At 42.1% G+C, this 22,934-nt stretch overlaps 1 protein-coding gene across 1 annotated transcript; it reads right to left on the bottom strand.

The window, feature by feature from the left end:
* Nucleotides 1-2,734: 2,734 nt before the first annotated feature.
* Nucleotides 2,735-22,156, bottom strand: dicer1 (dicer 1, ribonuclease type III). The gene is made up of 30 exons (XM_079573338.1): nt 22,020-22,156; nt 20,500-20,547; nt 20,284-20,392; nt 20,025-20,199; nt 19,610-19,772; nt 19,317-19,447; nt 17,879-18,013; nt 17,640-17,797; nt 17,328-17,496; nt 16,256-16,728; nt 16,020-16,152; nt 15,696-15,938; nt 15,455-15,609; nt 15,245-15,377; nt 14,384-14,459; nt 14,167-14,306; nt 13,888-14,067; nt 13,597-13,810; nt 13,331-13,484; nt 12,154-12,336; nt 11,955-12,060; nt 11,706-11,881; nt 10,681-11,368; nt 10,229-10,381; nt 8,987-9,631; nt 8,060-8,345; nt 6,600-6,868; nt 4,443-4,605; nt 4,254-4,329; nt 2,735-2,998 (listed from the first exon to the last, which is right to left on the bottom strand). The coding sequence occupies exons 4-30, from the start codon at nt 20,136-20,138 to the stop codon at nt 2,833-2,835; spliced, it is 5,682 nt and encodes a 1,893-aa protein (XP_079429464.1). The 5' UTR covers nt 20,139-20,199; nt 20,284-20,392; nt 20,500-20,547; nt 22,020-22,156; the 3' UTR covers nt 2,735-2,832.
* Nucleotides 22,157-22,934: the final 778 nt, after the last annotated feature.

Raw genomic sequence — 22,934 nt, 5'->3', positions numbered from 1 at the left:
TGCAGTAAATTACAACAAAATTTAAAATTTAATAAGTTGCGTTCACGATTTAGAGTGTGATGATGTCATAATGTCAGGTGGAGAAAAATGGGAGAAATACAGTTTTTGTAACAAATCTCCAAAATTAAAATTAACAATTGATTTTCCTCTTCAGTATTTGACAGTGATTGGATTCACAAACCTGTCACATTATTTCTGTGTCTGAAAGTCCTTCCTATTGGCCAACATCACGCTCAGGTTTTGAATATTAATAATTGGACATTGGTTTATGTGTGTTGACAGAGGAGACAATGAACTTTGAAACAGTTTTTGTTTCATGTGGATTCCTCCAGTGATGACTGAGATATTAACCAAAAACGAAGAAAAAAATCTGCAATTCGTCAGTTACCATAGTTACCACAATTGACTTTTCAGTTGCTCCACCTCAATTTTAAACTATGGGCTCTTTGGAATATTGTGATGTCCCGTGAACGCAACCTATTCAATCCATTATTTAACTCATTTGTAAACATACATATTCAATTGCATTTTTTTCTCCCCAACTTACAATTGCAATCGGATTTTGAAAAAAAAAAGATCTCAAGGAACTTCCTGGTTAGGTTTTAAAGATATTTAAAGAAATATTGAGTGATTTGTTTGTTTTTTTAAAGATTCCATTCGCTGAACATTGATTTTTTTTTTTTTTTTAAAGATTCCATTCGCTGAACATTTTAAACACATCGCATGATAGTACATGTAAAATCGATTATCCTGTTGTAGTAAATTCATCATTTGCTGATGCCCGTTTCTCATCGAAAGGCACACACCACCGCACCAGAAACGTGTTCAAAATTTGTGATCATAGTTTCATAGACACTAGCACAGAGCCCACAGCATGCGCCACTGCCATAGCTTCTCTGGAGAACACTCGAGTGCACTGTCAAATGAGGTAGAGGCACCTTTGGGTGGGATTACTTGACCAGGCAAACACATGTCATATTTCAAATTTTTTGTCAAGTACATGTTTCTAAATACAAAAAAAAAAAAGAAAATCTGTAGCTTAAAATGTATAGAGTGCAATCCGATTACCTATACAAGCATCCATTCGATCAGTCTTTGATTACTACTAACCAGTTGGTGATTTTTGCCCAAATGATAGAAAAATCGCTTGTACGCAGAGAACACACTCGCTATTTACCCCCAAAGTTAAAATCAACCTCAAGTATGGGAGGGGGGATGGGGGGGAGGGGAGGGGGGAGGAGGCATTGACGCAGCGCTTCTCTACAGCTTTGATGGCTGACAAACAGGACAACCAAAAAAAAAAAAAAAAACCCCAAAACGGATTCCAAAAAAATAAAAAGTCAAATAAAGAGGTATTATAGTTACAGTGCAAAAAGGTTGTGAAATTCAAGCTTAATAAAAAAAAAAAAAAAAAAAAAAAAAAAAAAACACATAGCACCAAACAAAAAAATAATAATAATAGAGACGAGAAAATGCATGCAATTAACTGAGGTAATCGAGTGAAAAGGGCTTGCGGATGAGAGGAAATTTTTGCAGGAGCACGAGGATGATGTATTCCTTATACGGTGAAGGAGTATGTAGCCTTATAGTGTCACATACGGGTAAAGCTTTGGTAGATGTGGGGGTGCAAGGAAAAAACGCTCGTGAAATGACATGGCGGATTTTATGCAAAGTATCCAATCGAGTAGAAAAAAGTCCGCAGCATATTTTTTACAAGTGATATGCCTCCCCGTCATCGAAAACAGGATGATTTTTTTTTTTTTCTTTTTTGTTTTTACGAAAGACGTAGCACAAAACTTCTATAGTCACCTTTCAGATCTAAGTATCAAAACTGGCCAAAACTCGCCGAGATAATGCCACAGAGATCTCGCCTTCTCACGCACGATCTAGACATAGCCATAGATTCTTGAACATAGATAATATAAGCCATCCAGTCTTTTTTTTTTTCTTTTCTTTTTTTTTTTTTTTACATTATAGCTACAAGAACATGCAACCTCGAGTACGGTTTACAAATTACAGTCACGGGGAATGTCGAAAATTCCTACTCAGGACATGAGGGGAGGCCCAACGTTATCATTCATTTTGTTCATATATAAGATCTATATACTCTGCTACGCATATGATTTTGGTGTCGACGTTGACCACGCAATTGTCAAAAAAGAAAAAAAAAAAGAACAGATCCGAATATGGAATAAGTGCAAAATGATTGTAGGAAACTTATGTCCTAAAACAGGAGGTGCCACTAGGTTTTTTTTTTTTTTGTTGCTCCAGTGGTGTGGGTATGCCAGGTTCAAACGGACTGGCACTAGTGCACAGGCTGAGGAGTTTAGCGTTTGTTTTTTTTTTTTTCTTTTTTTTTTTTTTTAATATATATACTTTCCTACATATTTAGATGTACACTTTCGATTGAACTATTTACAAACTAAAACTACACAACAAGCCTCATCTCACAGACATAAAGGTTATACCAAAAAAAAACAAAAAACAACAACAACGCGGAATAGCGACATAGCGACCTGACCTCTTTCATTTTTTTTTCCGTCAAACACTTTTGCTAAACGTTAATAAAGCACTCATGTGATTACAGGAGGAAAGCAAAAGATTGTGTCTGCGCAAATTAAAAAATAATCAGATATAACAGTGAAATCTGCTGTGAGATCCGTCTGCTTCTTGCGTCTCGTCTCCACACAGTGTTCCCTGGCTGCGCCATCGAGAGAGAGAGAGAGGAAAAGAAAAAAAAGGCTGTAGGAAACAGGGCTAGAGTCGCGCTGTGTGGGGAAGTGCGTCAATAGCTTAGGTGCTAATGCAGTTGCTGAGCTGCTGTGGTGTAGCTCAGTTGTTTTGGACCTGAGGTTGATTGGCTTTGAGGCTGCGCAGGGCACGGCGCGCCGCCGCAGACTTGGCGATGCGGTAGCTGCGGCCCACGCCCTTGAACTTGCCCTTCCCCACGACCTCCACCGTCACGCGCACTTTGCCGTCGTAGGTTCTCTCTGCGGGGCTGCGGGGGCGAGAGCAATGAGGTCAACCACACGGTCTTCAATGTGGGATTAACTAGTTGTACATCAAAACCACCAAAAACTACAGTATCTTAGTACAAGTGGGGTTAGTCCATTGAGCCAAAATTGTACTTGCACTGCATAAGGAAATCAAGAAATATGAAAAAAAAAAAATGCTTGTGATTTAAAGTGATAGTCTGGAAGTTTGAAAACATTTATAAAATGTGAAAAATCGACCACCTGGCATTTTTTTCAAGTAAGTAATAACGTATACTGTATTTTCTGGACTACAAGTCGCACTTTTTTTTCATAGTTTGGCTGGGGGTGCGACGTATACTCATGTGTGACGTATATATAAAAATATATAATTTCACATGTTTGTTTTTTTCACACTGACAGCCGCTAGAGGGGGCTCTAGGCTTGTGAACCAGTATCTGGTACTCCTGTACCACCAAAATTTAAAAACCGGTAATCGAGCAGCAGAAAGAAAGTGTGAAGCAAGCGAGAAACTTGTGAGGGACTGGCGAATTTGCGAACGTTACTCTTACTGCAATGAGGAAAACAAAAAAAGCTAAGCGCAAGCTAAAAACTGCATGGCCATAGCTAAAGGGACCGAGTTCACAAATGAGAGCTTGAACAACGTGATGCCGGGAGAGGCTTGTCAACGGAGCAGATACGCCTCCATGCACAGGTAGTTGCCAAGGCTGGTGCGACTTATACTTAATACAGTATATATAATTTCTTTGTAAAGTCCCTCCTTCTTGGATCTCAGCAACTAATCAGAGTCTAGCATCCTCCCGTGTTGACCAATGAGACAAGCTTTTCCTGTGAACCAGCCTGTCAGGTCTAATAAGGAGGAGGGGGAGGAGCTTGATCGTTTACTGTTGAAAATTCTGTTCTTGCTCTCCTCATTTTGCAAGCTAAGAAGGGCTGTCTGGTTAAAGATGGGAAGAATATGATTGTTTGCTTTAAAATTTCACTCTTTCTCTCTTCACTTTGCACATTTACAGACTATCACTTTAACTCATTTTGAGAAATCTATCAAAACAGAAAAAAAAATCTTATTTTCAAGTAGATTAAGATTTATTTTCATCTAATTTTGATGTTTTCGACAAGTAACAGTTTCAAGAAAAGTTAGTTCATAAAACTTGAAAAAAGGATGGAAGTGCGTCAGTATTTAAATAAGGACCCACTAAATATTGGGTCACTCTCACTTAATATAATAAAATACAGTAAAGTAAAGTAAAAGGCAGTTACCTGAACTTGGCAGTTTCGGGCTCCATCTCGAGCAGCTCTCTCACGGGAGAGCGTGGCACATTGGCAGAGAATTTTTCTGTAAATTGACAAATGGAAAGGTTATCCATATTTTCCACCCAAACCATCCTATCGAACATTTTTGCATGCTTCCACTCAGCCGCCGATTCAATCTGAGAAACTGTGCCTCACCAATAAGTGGCCTCATCATTGGATAATACACCTGCCACACCGTCTCCAGGGACATTCCGCTGTCCATGTAAACAGCTCCGGCCAGAGACTCGAATATGTCCCCCATCGCTTTGGGAACCTCGATGTCCTCCTCCTTCTCCTCGTCCTCCTCGGAGCGTCGCAGCTGGAAAACAATCACGCGGCTTGATATGGCACATAAGGAAAAATACTCCCACTGTCAATAAATATTATTATTTCAGATGTTCATGTTACAAACTGGGAATCATAAGAGCAAATCAAAGGTAAATCAGACTGATCATAATGAAAGGAGACATATCATGTAAAAAACAACTTTTAGCTTTAAATCCTGTTATAGCCCAATCCTAATGTTTGTCCTATGGTTTCAGTGCTTTGATATGCTGGGTAATATAATGTCATTGTTAAAACTAGTGCTGCACGATGTACCGCTATCGAATCGAAATTGAGGTTTTAGCTACTGCGGTAACCTAACCTCAAGGGGGGAGTTTGTTGTTGTTTCTGCGTTGCAAAGTGGCTGCAGGAGAAGCATGTTTGTATGCACAGTAAAAACGTCAAACTATTCCCATGCTTGTAACAAACAATGAGTAAATGTAAGGTAGATTTTCATAAAACAAACAGTGTTTTGCAGCTCACGAGTCAGAGAATGCTTTTATGGAGCCGAATAGGGAGAAAGAGTGAGTGAGCATGTTTATTTGAGAATTTGAGAATGATTAAAACTAAGCATGTTTAACTCCACAAAATGCCTCTTTGCATCTTGTTGCTGCATAAAACTAAAATGCAATAACTCAGTATGATGTTTAACCACATTTTTCAAAGTACATATGCAGTTCAAAGTTCAATTGCAGGAAAAATAAAACATATGCCCTTTTATGAAATATTTCAATTCCAAATAAAATAATCCCCAACAAACCCAATTCGAATCGCTGTCAGAAAAAGCACAATAAAATGTTTTTGTCAAAAATCTTGCAGCGCTAGTCAAAACTGTCCTCCACATTCTTAACGCAACATTGAACCGTATCTGAGCAGTTTCTGTGTTCAAACTGTGTTCATCACAAAGCTGAAGCTGCCAACGATGCTGTAAACTCGCTATACTTTGTTTTGTTTTTTCCCCCCCGATAGTGTCCTGAAGACATTAAGGTACCTCTCAAACTGGATGACGGGAGATCTGGTGGAAAGATGTGTATTTCCAGCCAAATTAAACCCAACGGTTCGCTCTCTTTAGCAGTGAAATCATGTGAATATGAAACAGATTCATTGAAGCTGACAGTTCGTGTTACTCAGACCAGTCATTTTTGAACGTGGAATATCATCCAATGGCAAAAGGACAGATAATATTATGATAGTGACCATACGGCTTTGTGTTTTTGAGAATTAATGCTCATTTCACAAAGTAGGCAGCAAGAATTAGAGAACGACTTTAGCAAAGTTTTGATATTTGACACTTGGTACAACATTGATCAAAAGAAGTTAAGTAGGTACTACTGGTATCGAACAATTAAAGTATCGAAAAAGCAGGTACCGAAAATATAAAAGTGACACAAGAGTTGAAAAAATGTGGGAAAAAAGGGTGAAAATTGAGAAAAAAGTATTAAACTTTTTTTTTAGGAAAATTCGAGAGAAAAAAAAAAAAACCACATAGAAAACCATGGAAAAAATATGGAAAAAATAGAGAACAAAATTGGCAAACAAGTGGAAAAGTTGGGGAAAAATAGAAAAATTGGGGAAACATTTGGACAAAAATTGAATATTTGGGGGCAAATTTTTTTCTTGCAAAAATTGGGGAAAAACGCTAAAGAAATTTGGGAAAACTTTGGGAGATTTAGGGAAACAATATGGAACATTTGGAAAGCGTTTTTTTCCCCCCCTTTTGTAATTAGGAAAATTTTTCTTTGTTGTTTCACCTTAAACAAATGATACAAATATAAAAAAAAGAAATGAAATGGAAGGAAAAGGAATAAATTAAAATTGTTAATCGTTATTGTTAAATGTTTTAGTATAGGTCTCGAAAAAAGTATCGTTAATGTACAGGTATTTAAAAAAATCAAATGGTATCCAGCCCTGCTCATGGGGAAAAGGTTGGCTGTTCTAAACCTACTCATTCCAAATCAGACCCGCGGTTTTTACTGTGACTCGACTCACCTCGGAGTCCATCCCTTGCATCTCGTTCTTCTCCAGCTGAAACTGCACAAAGTCATCGATGACGTGGAACAGCTCCGGGGAGATGGCCTTGAAGTACTTGTGGTAGTCGTACTTGACGGCCAGGGAGGCAAAGATGGTGTTGTTGACGAGCGCGGATCGCAGGTCAGTCAGCACGCCGGGCGAGTGCTGCCGCGGGTCTTCATAAAGGTGCTTGGTTATGAGGTAGTCCAGAATTGCATCACCAAGGAACTCAAGCCGCTGGTAACAATCTGAAAGGTGAGAGGAAGAGTGAGACAAAGTGACATGAACATTATGTGAAACTGAACGACAAGTAGTAGACAGCCATTCATGTAGTCTCCTTGCAGTAAATCGTGTGTGTAGAAATTTGTGAAAAAGGGCATTATGAAATCATTTTGGCGATCTTAAGCTGGAAGTTGAGCTGGAAGTTGAGCTAGCTTGCGGTTAGCGACGGAAACGGCTACACTTGGCTCTCTGAACTTGCTTAGTATATACTGTACAATCCTGCCAATAATCTGGAGTTTAGGGCTGTTTTATGGAAGTTAAAAAGGGTTTTAACCATCTCTTAACCCCCGCCTTAACCGAGTGCCTTTTCTCCAGTTCAGCCATACCCAGATCTAAAAGCTTCTCGAATGGAGAGCAACAGTAAAACGCCTCATTCGAAAGCGAAGACCTACAAAACTAATCTAAATGGAGCCTTTTCCTTGCGTTGTTGCGCTGACGTCACTTTTGTGCAAGTTTTTTCCATTGCTTTCTTTGTGTCATAATTTTGCCACATTTTCCACTTTTTATCACTTTTCTGTTGCTCTTTTTTGGCCTCTTTGTTGTATTTTCGTTACACATTTGTCACATTTTTGTCGCTCTTTTGTTGCATTTTCATCCTCGTTTTCATTTCATTTTCGTTGCTCTTTGACAATTTTCACCAAGAAGCTTTTAGATTTGGGTAAAGCCAAACTGGGGAAAATGTGCTTGGGGTTACGAGGTTAAGAAACTCCCTCTGTTGTTCTTTGAAAATGAAGAAAATGGCTTTGAATGAATTTGTGGCCATTGCTGGGTTTCAGAAGAGCATTTGTGGAGGAAATTTTGACTTCTAACATTGTGCTGAATGATTGAATGAATGATTTTACAATTAGGTTGCATTAGATGGGCACATTTACATTTGACATAAGAGTTAATATTTCAGAACATTTTTGTAGAGGTCTAAACTACACAGTGCCCATAGTGGCTGGATAAGGCCCCAGTTACCCATGATGGCTCGCAGAAATAAGCAGATGATGAATGAAAACACAAGGGGAAATCCGGCTAAATCTTAACATATTTATACCATTAGAACAACCCAGTCATTCTGATAAGAGTATATAAGCTCCAAATGTTCAGACGAGTGAGCGCATCAGCCTCATCTGTTTCCCCTCAGCTGGTCCTAATGTAATACGGACACGGACCTGTAATGGTGTTGTAATGGTAGGACGCGTGGGTGAAGGCCTGCAGCAGATACGCCTTGTTCTGGAAGGTGTAGTTGATCTTCCTCTCGAAGTTCTCGAAGCCGGAGATGAGGTGGTGGAGCGTGCGTTCGGCGTCGGGATGGTCCAGGATGCAGCGCGGCGGGATCTTGAGCCAGCCGTAGCACTGGTCCAGGGAGACGGAGGGGGTGGGGGTGAGCGCGAGGGCGAGGGCGGGCTGCACAGGAGCTGCACTGTTCGCGAGGATGGACCTCTCCAGCGGAAGCACCTGATGACAAGACAACTGTCAGAGACTCTACTCAATCTGCTTCTATTAAAGAGACATTTAAAGCAGTACTAAGTAACTCATGCCCCTAGAGGCCATAAGCGCCACTGTAGGTCTCGTAGTATGTTACGTTTTTTTACTCATTAATTGTCCGTGAGAGTAAATACTACGCTGTGAGAGAGGGATATTGTACATTCAATTGCACAATGGAGATAATTTCTTTCACTCAAACTTGGCTGTAAATACTGTTTAAGAGGAGCTAGCCCGCAGTTAGCTTTGTCCATTAGCCTGTTAGCTTCTTCTTTGTGATTCCATTAGCGTGTATTGGAGGCTCCTACGCGGAGGCAGCAAAGTTGCAAGTGTGGTTTTCTGGTCAGAGACACCAGGGGAGATGAAAGACCCCCATCCCATCCCATTAACACTTCTATTAAGGAGATGCACTCCCCCCGTCTCACCCGCAAAGCCATCAAAATCGCCAGGGACCCATCGTACCCATCACACAGTCTCTTCAATATACACATCTATCGAGTAAATGGCCAAAAGCCCAAATATCGTTCATCTACTGACTTATTCTTCTGACACTTGAGCTTCTCTACTAGAATAATATCAAAGCTCTGTAGATTAAGTTCAGTGGATGAGCTCACCTTGAGTCCGAGCGAACAGAGGAACATCTGGGCGGCCCTCTCTCCGCAGCTGGTCAGGTAGCACCCGAGCAGCGCCTCCACACAGTCGGCGATGCTCTTGTCGGCGATGCACTGCTCCGTGTGCAGGTCGTAGGAGATGGACTGCTTCCCCAGCTCCGCTCCGCAGTTCTCCTCAGACGGGTTCCAAAAGCCCACCACGAAATCGTCCTCCTCGCCCGCCTTGCTGGGGTCCAGGTAGCACATGGCGTCCCAGGAGCTGTAGTCGAACTCCTCGGACGTCCCGCTGTGTGCTGGCTCGGGCGCGTAGGGGGTGGAGCTATGGTGCGTGGGCTTTTTCGGGGGCTTCCACTCGTATGGCGTGTCCGGGCCGGGGCAGGAGGGTTGGGGCGGCGTGGGAGAGAAGGAGCCCAGGGAGATCTTCTTCCCGAAGGCGCCGGAGCCCAGGAGCATGTTGTCGATAAACTTGATGTGCTCTTTGTAATACTCCAGGTCGTCCTCCATGTTGACCTCGTCTTTGGGCTCGTCTTTCAGCGGCAGCTCACTGTCCTCTTCCTCCTCCTCTTCCTCCTCCTCCTCCTCCTCCTCACAGTCCTCATCGTCAAAGTCCATCGCGGGCTGACCGTTAGACAGGACGTCCTCTTTGGGCTAAGGAAAAACACAACAAATGATGTGAAGTCCGCATTACTGCTTCATTAGCACTGCCACTCCGCTTTTCTCTCGCCCATCATCCTTGTTTGCCTACGGTCATCAGCTACGTTTAATCACTAAACTCATATTCATTCATTTGGAACTTTGCAGGGAGCAAAGATGGATCCTGGGATGTTGATGTCTTCTTTGAGTATAGATAGCTTTGTTGAGTTTAAAAAGTATGCTTTATTTTGATAACCCATTGCAAAAAAGGCAATGTCGGTGTCAGTTTTATTCCTTGTCAAACACTTTTCAGGTACTGCCCCAGTAGCCTCTGCGCTAACAAAGTAGGAGCAAAACACTCTTTGTTTCCATGGCTTTACGTGATGATAAATATGCCCTCTTCGTTTGCCTATTCAGCTAATCATGTAATTGTCTTTAATGTGTTTTTCTTCCATTAGAAAGGCATATTAAATCAATTTTGTGCTGTAGAAACATTACATTCATTTTCCTTTCATTCATAACAGGGGAGTATAGGATTTCTAACCAAAACAAACGCACTGGCAGGCAAAGTTAAAGCCTGCCCTCTAGTGGTCACACACCGGCTTCGCTCACCTCATCTGAATCCAGTTTGTCGATGCTGCTCTTGTCCTGGTTGACCACGTACGCAGGGGGCAGCCAGTTCACGGGGGGGTCAAAGATGGAGACCACCATCCGACTGGGGAGTCCCTTCTTCTTCCCCAGGCGGTACAGGTTACAGTTGCTCACCTAAGTAAATCACAAGTAGAATGAAAAGGCGGAAGATAGAAGTGGCAATATATTGTCTAGAAGATAATATCGGAATTTCTGTTTGGATTCTGAAGATATGCAAATTGATGATATCGAGTTAATCTCCAATGTGAACAAATGAGGTGAGGGGATTGTTTAAAAAAATGGAGGTGGAAATTATTGGGGAAGAAATGTTATATATATCTTTTACTGTTATACTGGCTGCAGTATAAAATAATTTGAACTAATAAAAGCTGAATGAAACTGTCAACTGACTAAACACGACACAACGAACTGACCTTCTTGCTGCGCATGTAGCTGAGGCGCCCCTCGTGAGCGTCGGGATAGGTGCAGAACAGGTATGTGGTGATTGCGTGCTTCAGAAAGGAGTCTCCGAGCATCTCCAGCCGCTCCAAGTTGAAGCCGTCGCTGGCGTTGGAGAGGGTCAGGGCCTGCAGGATGAGCCCCGGGTTGGGCCCCAGGCGTTTGGGGGAGTCTCCTGCGTCGGCTCGGGGCGAAGCCGGGGCAGGACAAGGTGCTGTGGGTGCGCCGGGACCCGATGCTGCCGTCCCGCTGCAGACTGAGGTAGCTGTATCTGAGGTCCTCCGGGTACAATCATCTTTAGGCTGAGGAGGACAGGGGCCGAGAGCGGGCTGCACAGGAACTGAGGTAGTGACTTGTATTGATTCAGAGCTCGGCTGGGAGCGTTGGCAATTGTCATATTGGTGAAGGTGCTCTTCTGGGGGGCCGTTGTCGCGCGGGCCGACGGTGGCAGTGCCGTTGGTTAGGTTCCTGGTGCAGGGCTCGTCGTCTGCGGGAGAGTTTGCTGAAGGTCCATGAGATTCGGAGTCTGGGTCAGAGTTTTCAGATACTTGGTGATTGCAGTGACCTTCATCCCCCGCACAAGACTCTGAACACAGCTCGGAGCAGGAGATAAACGTTTTACTGTCAATGGATCGTTTCCAGCCAAAGTCGAGGTTTGGATATCTGCCAGAGACACAGAAGGTAAATTCAAAGAGTGCAAGCAGCCTGAGCTCAGGATATACTGTAGATACACAGAACAAGCAAACATTAGGCATTAGGATGGTTTTAAATTAGGGCTGCAGCACAGTATGACAACAACAACAAAAAAGATCACTGTCTGACTTAACAAATCTAAAACTGAATGAAATTTGCAAAACTATGATGAAAAGTGAACATTCAGAGATATTGCTGCAGAGTGCGGCTTCTGGCGTGGCGTGTGGATTCTCCATCACCTAATATTCTGATGATATATGCCGACATATTGTGCTAAATAGTCTAAATAAAGACCGTTTGCACAGACCTGAAGTCCGGGGGCAGCATCTGGGAGCCCACACCCGCCTCACTCGCCGTCTGCGACCTCAGCTCCTCCGCGATCAGGAGACAGTGGAGGCGGTACAGGATGCTGGGCAGACACACGGCTTTCCTCCACAGCGACGCGGGGATGGGGTGAATGGCACAGAGCTCGGGAACTAGAATCTGAGAAACGGCATCTTTTTCAAAGTGTGTATTTGACTAAAAAAGATTTTGTATTCCAGGCTCCTGTGTTTACCTGTTTATTCTGCAAACTCTCCCACTTGGCCTTCCTCTTCTCTGCACTGCTTAAGGGCAAGGCTTTACCCTTCTGGTTCAGGTGCCGAGGAGTTAACAAGTTCAGTCTGCACAAAAACCCAATGGTCATCAGTAACGACACTAAACTCCACTATTTGACTCATTTTCGGTCAATCTTGTAAAGTCGAATACATTCTGACCTGGAGGAGGTGTGGTCTACATCCAACAGCGGCTGGTTGAGGTTGGACAGGTCCAGGTTGTACTTGGTTTTGTAGTACTCAGCAAACGTCTCGTACTCGGGCGAAGGGAATTTGCTGAGGGGCGTGAGGTCCGTGTACACGTCAGCCACGTAAAAGCGGTGCGGCTGGTCAAAGTTACGATATCTGAATGAGAAAGAGTGCATGAAGTTAGCAGTTCATATTTCAGTCTTCTCTCAAATGATATAACTCAATGGGAACTAGATCTTAATTTTAAGGCGAGATACTGTAGGCAAATAGGGAAGAGCAAAATTATAATACAATGTAAGGATATTCAATCAATTCAATCTTTTGCTGTAGATTACTGAGGGAAAAAAATGTATTGCAAAAACCAAAAAGATCCAAATTGCCTACGTCGTCAGGAAGAAAAGAGCTTTATTGATGAAGCGCCTTTCACAGATATTGTCACAAAGCGCCTTAAAATGGTGCAGTTACGCCTCCAAGCTGCCCAGGAGGTAGTTGCCAATGCTGGTGCGACTTACACTCCGGAGGGACTTATGGTCCAGAAATACGGTATTTATAAGTGGAAAGAAATCTGTAAAAATTCAAATTTTGCCTTGTTTTTTGCAATACAAAGCGCTATAAATCAGGCTATGAAATAGATAGTAAAAGAAAACCTTCAAAATACTGATACGTACAAGACCAGAAAGTTTGGAGTCTCTAGGAGCTACTATGGTGAAGATATTGTTGCAAAAGTATAAAGAAAACGGGTCCTTAAGTCCTATTACTGTATATTTCTCCAGTCCTTAGCTGCAGCTTGTCCCCCAGAAAGAAAACAACCATATTTGAATTACAGTGTCATTTTAGTTGCCTTTCGTGCTACATGTGGATACCGAACATGTCAATATTTGTCAATTAATATGCGTGTGAAAGACGAGGGAGTGTTGCGCTGTCGTAGTTATTTCCTGGAAGTATCTTCGGATCGCTGGCAAACAAAGTCATAAAGTGAGCGTCGCGAAGGGTAAGTTTGGTCTTGTATTTACTCTGACATTGAAAGTAAGATATTAAGGGAGAGAACTTGCTAACAACCTCAATACTGACCTCAACCTCAAACTTAACTGCACCCACAACATACTTTCAGCCCTATTTCCCAGATGTGATTCCCCATCATCATCCTTACCTTGGAATGATGACCGCATCCTGGTAGTCCTCCAGTTTGAAGGTGAAGGGGCTCTGTTTGGTGTACTGAGTGGTAGGAATGCCAGTGCGCGCCTCAGACTTCTCAATGTCCTCCATGAACTTGAAGTCCATATCGAGAGTATTGGACTCATCAACTGAAAAGAGAGAAGTAAGAGCCAGTGATCAGTCTTTGGGGGCTTCTTGACAAAAACTCACTAAAATTCAATTAATGAAGACTAAAACAATGACTAAAATGTTCTAACTCACCAACATTCAGCGGGAGAACACAGTAGGCCGAGTCGGCGAGGATGGGCTTGAACTCGAGCGCGGGTTTCTCCAGGCGCAGGATGTGGGAGAAGATGTACTGGTGCAGCCGCGTGATCAGGTCCAACTGAGCAGCACTCAGGGTGAAGCCGGACTTCTGCAGCTCGATGGAGATGGTCACCTCCCCAGAACGCGTGTACACGGGGAAATGCGGGATCTCGAGAGAGAGAAGAGGGATTCGAATGCAGTAAAATCCATAGCAACAGCACCACACTTTATACATCGGCTACTTACTCGAGGTATGGGTTTGGCGGTGAGGATGCCGAAACATCTGGTGGTGTCCTCTGGGGGGTACAACTTCCTTCTGCGGAAATTGAGCTCATCGGGGAGAGGCGTTGTAAGCACCATCCCGATAACGTACAGGTAGTAGGTCTGTCCTTGCATCGCATAACTGTCTCTCAAACACACTGGTATCTAGGAGACAATGGAGATGATTAAAACAAAAGGAAAAAAAAGTTGTTTGAGCAAGTAAAAAAAATCTGAGTATCAGACGGCAACCAATCAGACACTTACGGCTTTGGGGTAACACTGCCTCCTCTTGGTGGAGCCCGGACGTCCTGGGACACTGGTCTCCTCCTCGTCGTGAAGGTCCAACTCCTCTTCATATTTCACCGTCTCCTTCCCGACAGGCATCAGGTGATCATCCAGCTCCCCTGATAAAATAATAGAGTTTTTAAAAGGTTGTAACATAATGGCAATTTTGCACAGACGCAACATATAGGTGCCTTACCGATTTTGTGAAGCTTCTCACAACACAATAGTGCAACTGCTTTCTCCGCCAGCCTGGCACAAATCATCACAGGGCCCTGCCACAAAATATAATCAATAATAAGTTATTCTCAATAAAAGTTTAATTAAGTCAATTTATTTCAACCTCTTAACCCCCACCTTAACCGAGCACATTTTCTTCAGTTCGGCAAAACCCAAATATAAAAGCTTATTGGAAAAAAAAAGCATGGACAAAGTGACAAAAAAAGCAACCCAATAGTCAACAAAAAAGTGCCAATAAAGCGATAAAAAGCAATGTGACGAAAAAGTAGCAAAAATGTGATGAAAAAGTGAAAAAAATGGATACAAAATTGATACAAAATTGACAAAAAAATTGCTGAAAAAGTGGCAGAAATGTGATGAAAAAATAGCAAAAAAGTGCAGAAAAATTGACAAAAATGTGATGAAAAAGTGGCAAAAATGTGATTAAAAAGTGGCAAAAATTTGATTAAAAAGTGGCAAAAATGTGATGAAAAAGTGAAAAAAAATTGATGAAAAAAATGACAAAATAAATGAAAAATTTGCAAAAATATTATGAAAAAGTGACAAAAATGTGATAAAAAATGGACAAAAATTGATGGAAAAAAACAACGTAAAGAAAAAAAAATCAGTTTAGATCAGTTTTGTAGGTCTTAGCTTTCAAATAAGGCATGACAATGGCCTACAGGCTGTAAGCTCCAGTTGAGAAACTTTGATTTGGGTAAAGCTGAACTCTTTATATGTTTGGTCAGTGGGTCCTATACTGAATCTAAAAGAGGTTGAAAATTTTAGAGACTTTAATAGCAAATATACATTAATCTAAATGAAAATTTAAAATTCTTGCCTTGACAGGAGCCCGCAAAGGTGAGTTGATGGGTAAATACAGAGTGGACTGGAAGCGTCCATCCTTCGTCTCTACAGTTTTACACTTAGGAGCCAGGTGTGTGAAAGGGTCACTGGGCAGCCGGGCACAATACCTGAACAACAACATAGGAATTTGCATTACTTACTTCATTCTAAATCGTCAATACTGTATTAAATGAGTGCTTGTTACCTGTTGATGTGTCCGATGGCTGTGTTTATGGTGACCCTGGGACCGCCATCTTCAGTTCGGAGCACGTACGGAGGGAGGATGTTGTCATCGTCCAAAATCTGCTCCACTTCAAACTCCCCGACCTCCACGGACTTGGAGCATTTGTTTCTCAAGATCTGTCCAAGTAAAATATGGATTTGTCAGTACAGAAAATGTCCCATTAATGTTAGATCCCTGGTGTTGTCGCCTTCAGTTCAGATACCTTCTCTATGGCCTTGTAGGTGGTGAGATCCTCCTCGAAGGCTTTGGTTCTCTCGCTGTCGGCCAACATGATGTAGTTGGACACCGGCGCCCGGGCCCTGCCTTTGGATTGGACGTAGGACCGGTACTCTGTGGGCAGGTCGAAGCGCACCACCAGGTTACACTTGGGAATGTCCACCCCCTCCTCCACGATGCTGGTGGCGATCAGCAGGTTGGTCTCATGAGCCCGAAATTTACGGAGGACCTAAAAACACATTCATGAAACAATGAATGTAATCATCTTAAAGTTTCAGAACATTTGTTTGAATATGAACCCTCTCCATACCTCCTCTTGCTTCCTGAACTCCACCTCCATCTGCTTGTTGCGCGGCTGGTTCTTGCCGATGCTGTGGCCTGTGATGAAGTTGCTGCTGATGTAGGCGAGCTCTGGATCCTGTTTTCCAGCCTCTTTTATAAGACTGAGCAAAGAAACACAAGCATTTCATTCATAAGTTAGAGCAGTGGTTCTCAACTCGTGTAGCTTTGATTGACATAGAACTCTATAGATGGACCTCCTCTTACCGGTTGAGGACTACAGCGGTGTATCTCCTCTCCACGAAGATGATACCGCAGAGGATGTTGGTGAAAGGCGAGGGGAAGTTGGCCTCGGGCCGCTCTTTGGCCTCCACCTCCTCGTCCTCATCCTCGTCCTCCGAGTCGCTCCAGGACACGTAGTTGTCCTGGTTACGATTGTTGTACCACTCCACGCTCTCGAACTGCTGCCGTTCGAAGGGCTTGTACTCGTGCAGGATCTCCAGGAGCCGCAGCACTTTGGGGGTGACGAACTTGAGGTCCAGGGAGGCGGGGGAGAAGTGCTCTTCGCACAGCGCGTGGATCTTGCGAAGGATGGTGTCGGTGAACAGGAGGAATTTGCGCGCGAGCTCCTCTTGTTCGTGCTTGATGTACTTCTGGAGCTCGCGGACCATGATGCCAGCGGCTTTGTCGGCGCACCAGGGCCCCAGCACCTGCAGCACGGCCTGGCAGTCACTCAAGACCTGCACAACACAGTAACAAGGATCATCATAGAGTTAACACCATTTGGCAAATAGACTATTCTTGGAGTTCATGAATAGTTTAGTCAGTTAAACATTTAAGGAAACTTGAAACTTACAGTGGGAGGAAAAAGAATGTAAACCCTTTTCTTACATTTCTGCCTAAATTGGTCATAAAATGTGGTCTGATCTGTATTAAAATCACAAGAATGAGTAAACAGTGTCTGCTTAAACCAAAACCACCCAAACCTTTGCATTTTGTCATATTTTCATTGGCCATACATGTAAAAATTCACAGGACAGCGTGTAATAAGTAAGTGAACCCTTGGATTGAATAGCTGGTTGACCCCCTTTGGCATTAAACTGCTGCAGTTCAGCGAGATTCCTGGGATGTCTTTTATGAATAGCTTGCTTGAGGTCCTGCCACAGCATCTCAATCGGGTTTAGGTCAGGACTTTGACCGAGCCATTCCAGAATGCGATTTCATTCTTCTGAAACCATTCTGAAGTTGATTTGCTTCTGTGCTTTGGGTCTTTTGTCTCTTGCAGTCGGCTACATGCATTCTTTATCCTTTCACTAACTAAAAGTTAAAAATGTCTTACCTGTTTGGAGATAAAGGTGGGGTCTCGATCTTCTCTGGACACGGGGATGTTGCAGTCATTCAGAAAATGCAGCGCTTCGTTCAGCTCCATCTGCAAACGGGACGAGAGGCCGCTTCTGTCCACGTACGGGCCACAGTCCAGCACCACTTCTCTGGGCTGAGAGGCATACCTTAAACAAGACACAAGAATCCATCATTCCCTTGAAGAAAATAGCCTGAAGTAATTTTGTAAAAGGACACTGCAGCGCTCTCCTTGGTTAAACAAGAGGGTAAGAATAAACTATTATTAAAAGAGTGTACTGGGGCATATTACCGGTCCAAGACAACCAGGTCCGTGGCAGTTTCTGCGTTGCTTTTGAGGATTTGCTCCAAATTCTGAATTTTGTGCTCGAGTTCCAACGGGTCGCACTTCCCATTGAGAATAGAGGCTGTGAGACCCAGGACACGGGGGCAACCACAGCTTTCAAACAGCTACAAAAACACAGGGAGGAAATAAGGTTTGACAGAGGATATGAAGTGAATAAGAAAATAGAAAGAAGTTTGCGTGCTTACCTTCATTACATCACAGTATGGATGCTCCGTGATGGCCAGGTGGCAGTCATCGAACACGACTAAATTGATTTTTGACAGTGGCAATATTTTGTTTTTTAGAATGTGCAGGAATATGTGGCAGGTCATCACCAGCACCTGTTGATGAAAAGTGGTGTTAATAAGCAGCTCAGAGGGTGATTCCTAAGTTTTAGATTGATAAATCATTCATATTTGCAGCTGAGTGGCATTGCAAAATATCAGAAATGTAATGTTTCCATGTAAAGCTAGCGAACAGTGGTGGATCCAAGTAAATGTGGCATCAAATTAAGGCTGGCTCACATGAGAAAGAGATAGATGAATGCGAGAAAGGGTGGGGTTTCCTGGATTTTGTTGAACAATGACAAATAAAGCTCTTACTGGCTATTTGATATGGACGATTACTGGCATTGTCAAGAGTAAATAGAATAGTGTGCAGACATATTTGCAAAACTTTTAAGGTAATCAATCAGAAATGAGAAATGTGTTCTCTGTGATACCTTGGAGCAAACAGACTTAAGATATTTTGCTGAGCTTTAAGCAACAGAAAAAAGGTTTTAGGACTATAAAATGCCAAAATGCCATTGAATCAAACAGACTCTACTATCTACTAAGGCAGGACGATTTTGACAAAAACTTAAAACATTTAAATACAATACTTTTAGTCAAACAAAATATTCTTCCTCAAATTGCCCCACATTAGAACAATAGACAAGAATCTACTTTCAAAACTATCTTGGTATATGTGGACTGGGTCTTCGTCACGAGGAGTTGGGCTTCCACCTTTCCCTGACATCCAGACCTCTGGGAGCCACGTGATTAAAATAGGTCAGAGATGGAATCACATCCATCTAAACATTTTAGAGTCTGCTTTATAGAAAGTTAGACAAACTTTTAACTGTTGCAGCTGAACCGGATATCAGAGGCTTCACAATTCTGATTGGTGAACATCTACAACTCAAATGCCAGAGAAATAAGTAACAGAAACTATTTACACCGCATATATCATCAATAATCAATCTTTTCTCAAGCCTCATTTATCCACTGGCAAAACCTTGCCTGGCAAGATGACACTGCCAGGACTCCTAAGAGATGATTCAAGTAACCTCATTTCTCACATGGATAGGCAGCCACCGAGTGCAGACTTTTACCCTTTAACTTTAACATTTGGGACGTGTGTGAAGTGGTGCGACTCTCCCATCATCAATACAAGATCTTAATGAAGAACTAATGCAACACTGGACAGATACAAATTGCAGACCCTTATTGAAACAATGCTGCAGCGAATGTGTGCAGTAACGAAAACTAAAAGCTGCCCAACAAAACATAAAGAGTTTGTGACCTGTTTCTTTGTTGTTGACGGTTTTTAGCAGGGAAGTAAATTACACATGGTTTGGCCTTCATTTCAGGCATTTGAGGTCACCTGATTCTCAGTGATCTCCCGTCTCCACTGTTGGTCGGTCCACGACGAGATTTGCTCCACATCGAAGTACTCTCCCACCTGGAGGTCAGAGTGCGTTCGGACTGCAGCTGCTTGATGAATTACCGATGAGGCTAAACATACATAAAATATCAAAAACATGATTAGTATGATAAGAATTCAAACCCCCCATTCCCCTTCAGATGAAATGTCAGTCAGAATTAACTGATTTAACAAAACATTATGATATATTTGTTAATGTACTCAAAAGTGGGTCATGGAACAATTTCCAGTACCTGAGTTCACAAGAAAAACGGTCCTCTTTGCATTTTCGTCATAGCGCCCACGGATTTGGTGGGAGAGCTCCTTTGTTAAAAGTACTGCAATAAAGGTCTTCCCTGAGCCAGAATTCAAGCAGACGATAGTATTATGTTCAAGAGCTGCTTCAAGAAGTTCTACCTGTGAGGGGAAGTGGAGACACAAACAAATCAGTACAGGGCTTTTAAAACATGCATCTATTTCCTGATTAGACAACCATACTGTCGTTTAGTAATTTCAGGAGTAACCATTTCTTCACTGTGATTATGTCAAGGTATGATCATTTTGTTAAGTGACATTTCCCCTAACCTCTTAAGCCCCCCAGGTGCATAAATAATGAAGATGGGGCAGTATTTCATCACAAACATCACACATTACAACACGATTCTTTACCTGATATTTCCTTGGTGTATAGATGTTATCATGAATGGCCTCCTGCTGCCATGGCAACCCAAAGAAAGGCCCCATGGGTGAGGAGGCAGGGGTGACAAGCTGAAGGCCTGCCATTCTTCAGCTTCCAAGAGTCAACTTTCTCTCATTTCATCATGCGCCTCTTTGTAGAAGTTCACTGCAAAACAACAAGCCAAGATTAGGAAACTGACGGGTCACATTTTGTTTGAATCACGATCCTTTGTTTCGGAAAAACACTCACAGAATATGACAGAGGTTTCCTGGGAGAGCAGAAAACATTGAATCTGCGCTCCATGATTCAATGTATTTTTACCAAGGTTTGAAGGTCTCAGACATTTGAGGGAGCAGACCTGCCATAACATGGAAATACTTAGGATGCACACACTTCAATACACTGAACGATCAAACAAAACCACTTTGTTTACCATACATGCAACAATATGCTCATATCACTCACCTCTTAACTAATCAGAGGTGGTTGGGACTTTGAATGGCTTCAACAGCTCTGCAAAAAATGGAAATTACATCTTTACTTACAGAACAATAAAGTAAATATTGGAAAACAAAAGACCAAAACAATGAAAAAAGAAAGCATTTACATTCACTTTTGTATGGAAGACAAAGTAGAGTGAGTGTCTTTCAGGTCAGTGAGCGCAGACCGGTGGCAAATTCCAGCCAGACACATTATCTGATAACTTATCAATCTGACCTCAGCATCAGACACTGAGCATATATGTATTAGCGTATGAGTAATGTGAACTTGGTAAAAGATTAACAGAAGTGAAACGAGGGTTTGTTATTGAAACTATATTTTTTCAAGTGAAAAGAGAAGAAGTAAGGAAACAACTAAAGGCGCTACAAATGAAGTTCTTTCCTATCCTGAATTCATTATATAAGCCTCTTTTTTAATGATTTGATAGGGACGATGCACATTAATGAACATCTGCATTGAAACAGCAAAAACAGACATGACAGATTATAACCACAGGGCTAATTCACATCCGCAGTCCCAAGGCAGATACAGAAATAATAACACACAATGTGTCAGAAAGTACAAGAAAAGTAAAAGAAGAGTCACTTAATGGTCACAAGACTGGTTTGCTTGAAACCACACTTAGAGTTTGGTTTTAAATATAGGACATGTGGGATATTCCCTGACAGTGAGGGGGAAACTGTTCCATAATTTACAGGCCTTCACAGACAGAGCATTTTGTCTTGGCTTGTTTACAACAAACAATATTCCTTCTCAAATAGACTTGACTTTGTTCTACATGCCAACATGCCTGAAGGAAACTTCATATCACTTTTATTACCAAGTTATTTGTAACAATTATCATGCGGTGTATGCTTGAATACTTTCTACACAAGCTTTGCACCCAGTGCTACTAACATGTATAAAGCTATTAGCCATGTAAACATGTGCCATCAAACAACATACTGTAGTTAAATATTGAGACAATAAGAATACTCTCATAGATGAGTTAAAATCAGGCCAAAGAAAGGAGACCTTGGCCTGTATCTGAACAAAACTCATAATTCATACTTTTTAGTCTTCAATGTCATAGCTCAACTCGTAGCAACCACGCAAACATAGATGCTGTGCCCAATAACCCTTAGCAAGTGACTGTGCAGACAGAGTCCCCTCAGTGAGACGCTATGGCAAATATCAAGACTTAGCATAGACAGCTAATGTTGACCCAAACGCAATGCGCCTTATTTAATCCATTATCTCGAATCAGACAGCTGGGCAAAACATAGCATTTTACCCACGAATGGCCTGTTCTGGGAGTATGACTGATGAATCGGAGCAGTAAAGACCGCGGCTTTAGATGAAAATTACGGCGCGTAGTGGAAAGCCACCATGCACCACCATCATGTCACTCAGCCAACTAGCTTCATAGCTATTAGCACAAAAGGCCAACACATGCACAAGAGAGAACAAAAACTCAAATTATACACATCAAATCGCGCTCCTACCTTACGTGTGCTGTGCAATCGACCGTTCTGGGCAAAGGGGGTTGAATACATTCGTGGATCTGTGTGCGGCCATTCACTGAGGCTGTCCCGTTTTTCGTGCTGCTGCTCCGCGGTGGGACCACTTCCTTCACCTGGGCCTCCGCTACGCAAAAACACTAACGTAATCTGCGTAGCGCCGGCTTGTTTTGCATAGACACCGACGCGCACGTGGGAAATCGTTTTTTCTGTGAATAGCAACGCACCGACATGTGCAGGGAGCTGCTGTACGGTCATCTGTCACTGACCCCGTTGAAACAGTAAAGACGTATATTGAGCATTTCACGCGCTTTGTGTATGTATTTGTTTTTTTAATTATTTGTGTATGCATTTATTTAATTACTATTGTATATTTTTTTCCACATTTCTTAACCCCTTAACTTTAACTGAACTATTTTTTGTTATCATTTTTGTTGCGTTTTTGTAGCACTTTGCGGTGTCTTTGAAATGTAAAGTGCAATTTAAATAAAATGTATTATTATTATTATTATTATTATTGTTATTATTATTATTATTATTATTATTATTATTATTATTATTATTATTATTATTATTATTATTATTATTATCGTTGTTGTTGTTGCTGTTGTTGTTGTTGTTGTTGTTATTATATATATTTTTTTAGTTTTGGCCGAATTTCGTTTTTTAGTGTAACTGTGATGAACATGTAGAAAAGAAACGTGTTGAAAACGCAGATCAGTTTTATAGGTCTTAGCTTTCAAATGAGACATTACCCTGATCTATAGGCTGTAGGTCGAGGCTTCTGGTTTTGGGTAAAGCCGAACAGGAGAAAATATGCTCGGTTAAGGCGGGGGCTAAGAGGTTAAAGCCGTCTTTTCATATATGAATGTGTGAGCTTCTGTGATAGATCGCAGAAAC

The sequence above is a fragment of the Gobius niger genome (assembly GCF_951799975.1).
Source record: "Gobius niger genome assembly, chromosome: 16".
NCBI lineage: Eukaryota > Metazoa > Chordata > Actinopteri > Gobiiformes > Gobiidae > Gobius > Gobius niger.
The sequence above is the reverse complement of the archived record's forward strand: the minus strand, read 5'-3'. Positions and strand labels throughout refer to the sequence as shown.

What these genes read in the sequence shown, in the direction of transcription:
- dicer1 (XM_079573338.1), bottom strand. Translation starts at nt 20,138, where the DNA reads ATGGCAGGCCTTCAGCTTGTCACCCCTGCCTCCTCACCCATGGGGCCT. An exon ending in ACAAACTGGATTCAGATGAG is followed by an intron (nt 9,632 to 10,228) that starts GTGAGCGAAGCC and finishes GTTTTTCCTTAG; the next exon opens with CCCAAAGAGGACGTCCTGTC. An exon ending in AATGATGAGGCCACTTATTG is followed by an intron (nt 4,330 to 4,442) that starts GTGAGGCACAGT and finishes GTCAATTTACAG; the next exon opens with AAAAATTCTCTGCCAATGTG.